This window comes from Haliotis rubra, unplaced genomic scaffold (genome assembly GCF_003918875.1).
Source record: "Haliotis rubra isolate DU_JTF1 unplaced genomic scaffold, ASM391887v1 Scf218, whole genome shotgun sequence".
Taxonomy (NCBI): Eukaryota; Metazoa; Mollusca; class Gastropoda; order Lepetellida; family Haliotidae; genus Haliotis; species Haliotis rubra.
The window spans coordinates 758,065-769,435 of record NW_025766203.1 but is presented as its reverse complement, the minus strand read 5'-3'; the positions used below and the strand labels follow the sequence as shown (position 1 = coordinate 769,435).

The following is an 11,371-nucleotide window of genomic DNA, read 5'->3' as shown; positions in this document are numbered from 1 at the left end:
TACAGCAGGTATATACTATGCAACAGTTTTATTCATGAAACTATTTCTACAAAAAGTTTCGATGTCAGGGTTCACCACGAATTCTATTCCCTGAGTGCCACGTTCACATTGCACTTCCTGTAGATGGTTCTCTTCTTGATTTCATCAAGTGCCAAAGGGTCGCTCAAAGACAAAACATTTTCTTCATCGGGAGCTGACGCCACGTTACTAATATCCGACAGGTCGAGAACACCTGATGACGGAGTAACGATAATAACTGTTGCCTCTGAGAGGAGTTCGCCAATGGGGTCCCTTATGCTTGACTTTTTGCTACTATTGCCATCCGTAAACAAAATAACGATGTTTTCTGCATCTGGACGGTCGCCGTTTTTCTCAACAAACACATCACTTATAGCCAAGCTGATCGCATCGGCGAGAAAAGTGGACCCGCCTGTTTGTTTCTGAGCATTAACAGCAGCAATTGCACCTCTTTTATTGTTCTTGTTCTTATTCAGATAAAAGTTCACTTCAGCCTTTCCTGAATACGTCATTAAAGCCACATTAATACTATTATGTCTTATGAGAGTGTAAGAGATCAGTTCGACTTCTAAGTCCTTCATCGCCATGTATTGTGCTTCGGGTATGGATGAAGATACGTCTTCAATCAGAAGGATATCCAGTTTCTCCTGTCGACATTCTGAAAACATAGGGTTTGAACACTTTAGTATTTACTCTGGTGCAGATTCAAATTCTGTTAGATTCGAGAATGAATACTATTTGATATATTTATGTCATCATGATTTCTTTGATTGATGGCTACTCTCAATATATAAAGTGGTTGTTTTGTGCAACAGTTTGCTGTCATATTGGTGGAAAAGAAAAGAGAGGAATCTTACTTTTTCCACAGTTACGTCCCTCATATCCAACCAAACATGTACAAGTGTATCCATTTGGGTCATTTTTACAGATCGCTCCATTTCTACAAGGTTTATTGAAGCACTTGTCTGCAGCTGAAAAAAGGCATAAATAACGTGTTATTGCACATTGTGGTCTGTATAACTTAACCTTTTCACAGGAAAACTTAATGATTGTTTAATTCATTTACTTCATTGTATTTATCCAAGAATCCAGATTTTATGGAGCTCTTCTTTGTTAAGATTCCATAGTCAGCAATGTTTCAGCTGCATTAGGCCGTGTTCCAATGATGCCTACAATCAAACAGAGCAGCGACTGTATAAGCAACGTACCGGGCCATTATACCCCCATGATGAGTTAGTGAGTTAAAATTTAATGTCACATCCGAAATGTTTCAGCCATATCGTGACGAGGATTCGGATATAAATATTCAGTATATTAGTATTAAGACGTCTGTCAGCGATGGACAGTAGAACTACTAGAGTGAGTGAGTTAGAATTTAACGTCACCACGGCAATATTTCAGCCATATAGTGACGAGAAATGTTGTACATACAATAAATACAAGGAATTAAATAACCAGTCACCAACGGACTGTAAAATAACTAGAGTATCACAAAAAGAGTTAAAACTAGCTAGTATTATTTTTAAAAGTAGAAAACTATTTTAGACAATACAATGTAAAAATGGGCTAGTGATTGCCAACAACCGAAGGTAGATCACCATACCAGGGACCATTGGGACTTACAGTGCCTTTGGTACCTGCATGGACCCTAGCTGGATTTATACCATCCCTTCAGCCGCTGGCAATTGTAAGCAAATTTAGCCACAAATTAAAATGACAAGAATACTACGAGTAAAACAGTGGAGGATTAAAATTTTACTTTGAATGTTTTGGGACTTACGTATCCTCTCAGGTTGAAAATAATTGAGGATACAGCCACGAACAATCTGAGTTACTAATTTAATAACTTAGAATCATAAAATATTTATCTATTTACAAATCGTTTAACAAGTCTAGAATTGCTACAATTACTAGAGTACCATAAGTATAAATTAAAACTATACTAGGCACATAAAGAAACTGTGCATACAAAAATTTAAAATCTAAATTTATCAAATCTGTGTAGACACATACGGATTTAAACTCAGAGAATGCACGTGCATTCCGGGAAAGAGAAACAGAGCAAATGAATGCCACACAATACTGTCACTTTGGAAAGCTCAACCCCTGCCCTTGCGATCGTTCAAAAAATTAAACGGCTATTGAAACGCATTGCATGCCAAGGCTCATGTCTGCACAACGTCATGAGGCCATTGGGATGGTCCGCGGGGGAATGTCTCAACGACAAATGGCTGCACATTTCCCCCTGCCACCGGAACACCATTTCTGCACTGGTGAGACGCTACCAGAACACAAATGACGTCATCGGTCGGCCACGTTTGTGACGTCCACGTGTAACAACGCCAAGATAGTACATATGGATATCCCATATTCGCCACAGGTTTCAGACTGCAGTGATGACTGCCCGAACCATCCCAGGACTTCGCCGTATCCACCCCAACACAGTTCGACAACGTTTACGTAATCACGGGATCAGACCACGACGTCCCGCCATACGGCCTATCCTGACACAACGTCATCGACAAGCTCGGCGAATGTGGTGCCAAAATCATGTCCGCAGACCCTTGTTTTAGTGGAGAAATGTTGTTTTTACAGATGAGTCCAGGTTTAACATTTCCCATAGTGATGGACGTCAACGTGCCTATAGACGCGTTGGAGAACGTTGTGCACAGGCCTGTGTCTTGGAGAGGAATCGCTTTGGTGGTGATTCCGTGATGATTTGGGGTTGAATAACAGCACGCTCAAGAACTCCTTTGGTGATTGTTCAGGGCAACTTAACTGGTGTGGGCTACAGGGATCAGATTCTTCGACCCGTGGCAATTCCTTATCTGCAACGTCATGGCCCTTGGTTAACAGTCCAACAGGACATTGCCCTCATACGGCAAGGGTTGCTATGAATTTCTTGCAACACCACAACGTTGACTTACTGCCTTGGCCTGCAAATTCACCGGATCTCTCCCCGATAGAGCATGTTTGGGACGAGATGGATCGACGTCTACGCCGTCTTCCTCATCCGCCAGAGAACGTCGTTGACCTTGCAACATAACTTGAGGGAATCTGACGTGACATCCCACAAGCCTTCCTTGCACGTTTGATAGGCTCTATGCGTCGTCGATACACTGCTGTTCCCAATGCCGATGGTGGACATACCCCTTATTGAGCTTGTGACATGGTCGTTTGACCCCTGTCCCGCTTGTGGACTCGTGACGTCATTGTGATTGACTTTTCAATTGAAATTCTCCCGACTTGTTATGATCTCATGATCCCTCCATTAAAGTTTATATGTACCTTTGACATTGTTATCGTACTTATCAACTGGGATAATATTTTGCCAATGCACAGTTTCTTTATGTGGCTAGTATAGTTGACATTTAAAAGAACACATTAGTAAAGAACAGTACATTGTAAAAATGGCCTATAGATCTCCAGCTACCTACCCAGAGTGGGTTGTGGCCGTTCAAATCACCCATGAGTACACATCGGCAATGTTTCAACCATATCGTGACGACAACCAATTTGATAAAGAATATGTATATATTATAAATCCTGTCGTCAAAGGACAGTAAAACAACGAGACCATCACAGCTCGAATTAAAACTAGCATGTGAAATTAAAACTAATAGCACTATTTGGACAATACATAAATAGGCTATACAGATCGCTAATGTGTTCAAATGAAGGGAAATCACCATGCTAGGGACCATAGTGACGTACAATGACTTTGCTACCTGCGTGGACCCTAGCTGGATTTACACCATCCCTCCAGCCAATGCCGATTGTACCCTAATTTAGCCGTCACATAAAGGAACAAATATAATCGGATTAAAACCTGGTAGATACAAACCAACCTTGATGAATTTACGTACGATGAGCAATCACCAGAGCAATCAACCTGACAACCCGATCTACCAGGACAGATAGAGGGTACATTGGAGAAGTTCTAAAACCGGAATACCGGTTGGAGCCAGGCTTTTATTTCTATCTGTATTGGGCGGTACTTACATCCTCTACAATGGCCACCTGAGAACCCTGCAGCACATTTGCAGTAGAAATCCGTTGGTGTTTTCTCAATACATTTTCCTCCATTAGCACATGGCTTCTTCTTGCATGGGTGAACAACTTTTGCAGTTGCTGAAAGATAATGAAGATTTACGTCACCATAGAGTGATTTCTGTATGTAGCGATATCCGGGATTACTAACATTATCAACACAAGTTTGGTCCTCCATAGGACTTTGTATTGCCCCAAATTTCATATTGCGATATATTGTGAGACACTCTTCTGTATTGCCATACGTATTGCAATATATTGTGAAAGAACAGATATTGAGATCTGTCCACTTGGTAATATTTAATTATCTTCATATTGAATCACATTATATGTGAGTAACCATTGTGCACTGCATAGCTTCTTTCAAAGTGAAAACAGGAAAATCCAGAACATCGTTCTGTTTATATTATAAATTTATAACAGCAGGGATCGACATTAAATAAAACTTTTAACTGGCCTTCCGGGCTAGTGGATTTTATATGTCACTAGTCCTTTCAAAAAATTACTAGCCCTACGCTTTACTATTAAAAAACTTTCAACAAGTCTTTCTTGTAAATGTAACTGCTGTTCAAAGAAAAGTTAACGCAGATAAATGCATGATTTCCCATTTCATATATATGACAAATTCAACTGAAACTAGCTTACACCATGTCCTCCATCGACCCACCCATTCTATTTATATACTTTAACTTCTTTAAACAGCAAAGGGTGTTGAACTTGAAATAATTTAAAGAGTTAAAGAATTTACTGTGCACATCTGTATTACTCAAGAAAAATTAATTAAAGTCACAATCATGTGACATGATCTTGAAAGGCACGTTATAATGAAAACAATGATATATGAGCCCATGTCTTTGTGTAAAAGTATTATTAACATTACTTATTTCACGAATGGCGTTTGGTACACTTTCTCATAAAGAAATGATTTAACAAAACACTCACGATTGGCAAAAGTCACGCTGTATCAGGTAAAGTACACTTTCTTTATACTGAATAGAATAATGAAAAAACCAAAAACCATGAGAAATATATCTTATAATAAGATAAAAGCCTACGTTTATCAAGGAAAATATCAGCACGTGAAACATTATCGCTATGTCATACACCATTAAAATGTTTAGGTCCAATCCAACTGTTGATAAATACCAAAGGTATGTTTATCAAATCGTTCAAATAATACAACTTCAACTTCAATAAATTTATTTCTAATAGGAATACATTTTTACACACTTAAAATGTCCATATCAACCACGAAGGACACGTAAACTCCCGCTATTTTAATCCATTTGTAAGATGCCATAATATCCTCTTACCTATTTCTTTTATAATTTCATTTGTACGTATATAAAGATGAATTAAAGAATATGTATGGTCGCCTTTTTCCCGATAACCGTGGCTTTTCACCCGGTATCATGACACAACACTGGGAAATGCCTCCGTTTTCGACGCTCCGTATGAACAACACTCGAGAAGATTCATTTGATGGCGGATATTGTTCCAAAGCTGTAATCATCAATAATAACACAGTAACCTTGCCAGGAGTATTTTTGCAGTTGTAAGAAGCGATTTTATTGGATAAAGATTGGTTTCAAATGACGCTTTTTCGCAACAGTCTGCTATAAGGTTCGTCATTGGTAAAAATCATGTTTGTTAGCCAATCATATTACAGCAATGGATACCGTCCTCATAAACGAAAACTTTTAGACAAAAGATTTGGATACAATAATGCTATTCTGAACGTGTTAAGCATCAAATCGCCATATATACGTAAATTATGGAACTGATTGGACGTATCGTGCTAGGTGGTGACCTGTGACAAATATTCTTTACGCAAATGTTTTCTCATTAAACATCGTGTCCGAACATGAAGATCGAGGCGACGAAAGCCGAGATGTCACTTGACTTACATAACATGATCGCACGAAAAGATGGAAGTAGTAACCTAGATGCACGTTTGAGAACTTTTATGAAAACTGGATTTTATTCATTAGTTTATTCAATTTTAATGATTTCCTCAAAACGACGATACTTTGCTCTTAGACAATTTTAAGTGGACCCGTTGCCAACCATTTAGAAAGACTTCTGCCCAATCCCACACACCACCACCCATATTACCTGAATATGCATATACATCTTTTTCCTCACCATTAAAATTAGGAGGTGTACCGGCGGAAGTATTATGTGCGGTGTTAAATGGGTATACCGGTACGTCATAAACGTATCGCGATATGTAGTTGTTACAATTACGTATTGCAGTTTACGGGTATACCGGTAATACCGTGCAGCCCTAGTCGTGAAGTAAGTATTTAAGTGGGTGGATAAATACTACTTCGTTTAATAGGCTAAACCGAATACTTTTGCTTTTCATGAGCACGGTTAATACCATTCCATGGGCGAGTGGACGTTTTCATGCAGAATGCTTTTAATTTATACATTGTAACTGGTACTGCTATCGCATGTGCAAACGCGCAGTGTGTTTACAGACTCCTGCCAGTTATATTGGGCTACTTGACGTAATCCCCATATACTTACATGTTATTTCAGTGAAGCTTAAATAATTTTCATGAAGTGAGTTTAGGATGGATCTTTGTAAAATTTGACAGGCAAATGTGAAATTATCTATGCTCTGCGCACATAATTTCAGTTAAATTTTCCGACCACTATTTAGCTAATGGCATCACATTTATCCACTTACGTATGGTTCCACAATGGACAATCTCATAGGTCGCCATGTTCACGGCACTGTACATATCTTGATAAAACTGTTGCCATTCGATAAATTAGCAACAGAAAATTAAACAGAAATTATGTGATTGTAGGTAAGATGATTCCTCAGAAATGTGCAAAATTTGACTTGGATCTTACAATAATTATTTTTGCTACACAAAATTAACATGTACGTATATGGAAATTACGGCTAGTGGAAACATTACCTCTCATTTTTTTTTCTACGGAACAAATGTTCGCTAACTAAGCCTGTGTCCACAGCCCAACGGTGCATACGTGACATATCATGATGCGTGACAAGTCAGCTTCATGTGAGATGTATTGATCAAAATGTACTTCCTCCGTATGGTCTAATCTCAAATTACATTCAGATAATATAGAGACGTTATTTAACCCGAACGTCAACCATCTTCAATGTGTTTTTCATCTTGGTAACTTCGCGTCTTAACGAAAGGGACAGACGACGTGCGTCAATAGAACAGCAGATCAGTTCGCCCTGAACGATGAATGTTAATTTCGGTCGCCGACACCGTTGTTTTTCTGCCTTAAATACATCGTCGGTAAGCATAGAGTAAAAGTGAGTTAAGATTTTGAGTCACATCGGCAGTATGTCAGCCATATCGTGACAATATCAAGTTATATATTTATAATAAATACAGGTAAATTATTAAAACCTGTCAATGAAGGGCAGTAAAACAACTAGTTTATCACAGATCGAAATTTAAAAACTAGTAATGAAATTGAAAACAGTTTAACTATACAAGACGATACAATATAGGAACAGGCTATATATTGCCAACAACTGAAGGTAGATCCCCATACAAGGGACCATGGGGACTTACAGTACATTTGCTTCCTGCATGGACCCTAGCTGTATTTACACCATCCCTTCAGCTGTTAGTAATGAAACTTTAAGAAATCATGTTGATAATTCAAATTAAATTCAGGCCTGAAAGCTTTTGCTTTCTGCCTTGACTTGAAACTGCTGCAAGATGCACTTTTGTTGATTCAGATTGTCGTCTTTCAAGAAAAGAAAGCGTTTGAAGATTGGGTAATCAGTCAAAAGTAGCCTTAGGAGAAATGTTATCGGTCCAAATACGGTTTCCTGTGTAGCCTGGCCCGCAGGTGTTGCTTTGGCTCAGTCGGTCGCTGTGATATAAGTATGTCAAAATATTTTGCAGCTAACATACCACGGTCTCAGGCAACACAAACAAAGGAAATTATGCTCTATTTAGAGGTAGTTCGACTTACCAGCGCTGTACAGGGACAGTACTGCGAGGAAGAGGAGAACAAATCTGGCTGTCATTTCCTGTAAAATACATATATCAATAATATCATTTCCACACACAATAAAATAGAAAAGTACATGCTCAATATTAATCTCACCACTAAAATATGTTTTTACCAAGGAATTACAGGATTCTTGTAAAAAGTGTTCCTCTAGTCCTGCAAAATATATGTTGGATAGATGTTTCATATAATATCAGAGGCAGGTGTTATTGGCATGGTTTGCCTTCATCCGTAATTCGACCCGTGAAGATCTGGATTAGAATTGATCTTCAGTGAGTGACTGAGTGAGTGAGTTTAGTTTTACGCCGCACTCGGCAATATTCCAGCCATATGGCGGAGGTCTGTAAATAATCGAGTCTGGACCAGACAACCCAGTGATCAACAGCATGATCATCGATCTGCGCAATTGGGAACCGATGACAAGTCAGCGAGCCTGACCACCCTATCCCGTTAGTCGCCTTTTTACGACAAGCACAGTCGCCTTTTGTGGCAAGCATGGGTTGCTGAAGACCTATTCTACCCCTTGATCTTCAGTAACCCATGTTTATCGTTACAGGCGACTAACGGGATCAGGCTCGCTGACTTGGTTGACACATGTCATCGTATCCCAATTGCGTAGATCGATGCTGGCGCTATTGATCACTGGATTGTCTGGTCCAGACTCGATTATTTACAGACCGCCGCCATATAGCTGGAATATTGCTGGCTGCGGCGTAAAACTAAACTAATTTTATGAAAGAATGTTTGGATTTGAAACCAGATAAGGAGTGTGATAAATGGTGGCAGGAATAAAAGCAGCTGTTGTTCGAACCGCTCTACATTTGCAAGCTCCACGACATATTCGAGAAGGATTGCCATCAGTATTCACTTTGAAAGACCAGACAACTAGGCACGTATCATTTCCACTCAATGCAGGCTTAAGCGAATGAAGACACCTCTGTCCCTGGCTCTGGAACAAGATTGACATTCCATGCCTCGGGTAAAATTGCCAATGGAGAGCTATGGGTATGTGTCAGTCTGGTACCCCGTGCCTTGTGGATTCAACCTCTACAGAAAGGAAGTTTGGCACTTATGGCGACGTTTTAGCACGACAATCAAGTTATAGTATTAAAGGATTGGGAAACTTCGCACATCCGACAACGGTTACAGCTAGCAAACTTTACGGCCTGTACCATACCTGACAACAGAGTTGCATCTGCGAGAACTCCTCAACAATATCTACGGCATCCATGCACGACATCCCGCCCGACGGCTAATTCTGATGCCAGAACATTTGACGTCGAGTGCAGACAAAAATAGCAATGGGTGTATCTCATGTGTATCTTAACCGATTCGTCAAGTTAGCGTCAGGCCATGAGTTATGGAATGGGATCTAGGGCCATAATGGTTGGACAGGTTGGAATAACAGCTGCAGCAAGAACGCCAGTAATTGTGATTGAGGGAACTTTGAATTCTTTGAGGTGCACATACGTGAATTTCGCAAGTGGCTGCTTTACCGTTTTTGCAACTGTGAAGGCCATGGATTGGCGTTGCTACATGATTACGCCTGATCAGACGTTGCTCGGGGTGCACATCTGTATCTTAATCAGAGCAATGTTAGTGTGTTATCCAGACACGTGAGATTCCCTGATTTGTCACCCACTGAACACGTCAGGGATGAAACGGAACGACGTTTGCGACGTCACTCGAATCCGCCAACAACGCTGCAGAAACTCCGCCAAATCATTAGGCGTTAGGCTTGCATCAATGCACAGGGTGGACACATGCGTTGTATGAAATTCTTTATGAACCCCATGCCCGTGCGCTGTTCGTATGGACCGTTCATCGTTATCTTACCTCGTCTTTCCCTAAAATACCATTTCATTCTGAAAATTCAGACTGGCGACAGACGTTTCAAAATTCAGATCAGCGTAGCGGAATTTAAAGTAACCAACCCCTTCCTTGAGAGAATAACAACAGCTGTACAAGATTGCCTATAGCATGATACACCTATAGAAAGAGATGATTATAATCCTCAAAGTTTGTCTAGAATTGAATGAGTGAGTGTACATCTTACCGTTTGTTTTCTGACAGTCGCCTCGCGTATTACAGCATCTGTAGTTTGATGACAGGTTTTGCTTTGGTCTTATATGCATCCTTTCCTCCAGAGCAACATGTGCATGCTATTGAATTGTAATAGTTTTAAGAGAGCTACCAAGATAAAACGCTTACGAAGCAACGATAAAGTATTATGTTCTGGATGGTACGATGATTAATGTATTTGGTCCTATGCACACCACTCATTAGGACCAGCTCGCGGAGATCAATTGTTTGTTTTTATTCGCTGCAGTTTACAAAGTGGTTGATTTCGTGAGAAACGACCAAGGTTGTCGGAGTCATGTATAGCATGTGTTTGACAGTAAGGGCCTAACAAGAGATTTAGTAACGTTCTCAACTGAAATAAAACGTTCAGCTGTCCTCGAACGAATTTCAAGTGATATTTGAAGAGTTCTCCAGGCAATTCTCAATCTGCCAAAATAAAATGTGTCTAAAGTAATTGTTTTCATAGTGTTGCTCATGTTGCAAGTGCACATATTCATGTTTTTACTGATTGTGCGCATAACACTCCACCATGACATGGAAATGTCAATACAGTTAAATATCTTTACACTGTAGAGCTAGAAAAAGGTAGGCGTTAAAGTTGGGTTTTCTGTGAGCAGAGACTGAGACAGGAATACTAACAAACGATTCAGTAGTCGTCAGGTTTGTTATCTGCTGGCTTTTTCTTCATTCAATTGCACTTTACACTGAGCCTTTAATTGAACTTAACGTCTCATGCAATGCATGGTATAACTTTGGATTCCACAAGCGTGTTTTATCTTGAGTCTCAATCACTATAAACCATGGCCGGTTGTTTTGGTAGAAGTAGTCAGATGTCACTGTTCGTTATCAGGATCGTTGTCAACTGGACATGTGCTTTGTTTGTGCGTGTTACATAAGCAATGTTTAGGGTTTACATTTCATATCCGAGCTCCCCTCCCACCAGGGAGTATGATGAGGACAACACTTAAAAAGTGGAACTCTGACTTGCACGGACAGGATACACAGATGATATACTCCAGCAGAGACAAAAACAACAAAAATACTATTTTTGCCCATGAGCCACCGCATTCTGAGCAAACGAAAACGATATTGGGCATTGTAATTCCGATTTGCCCCAGCCTGAAAAAATCGATCATTCTTTATCAATTTCGTGCAACAGTAGTAATTGGGCGTTGCATGGCCAGCTGATAGAACCTGCCATTCT

At 39.9% G+C, this 11,371-nt stretch overlaps 1 protein-coding gene across 1 annotated transcript; it reads right to left on the bottom strand.

Moving 5' to 3' along the window:
* Positions 1–10,197, bottom strand: LOC124277097 (matrilin-2-like). The gene is made up of 5 exons (XM_046712749.1): positions 10,142–10,197; positions 8,047–8,104; positions 4,021–4,149; positions 876–989; positions 1–676 (listed from the first exon to the last, which is right to left on the bottom strand). The coding sequence occupies exons 2-5, from the start codon at positions 8,099–8,101 to the stop codon at positions 84–86; spliced, it is 891 nt and encodes a 296-aa protein (XP_046568705.1). The 5' UTR covers positions 8,102–8,104; positions 10,142–10,197; the 3' UTR covers positions 1–83.
* Positions 10,198–11,371: the final 1,174 nt, after the last annotated feature.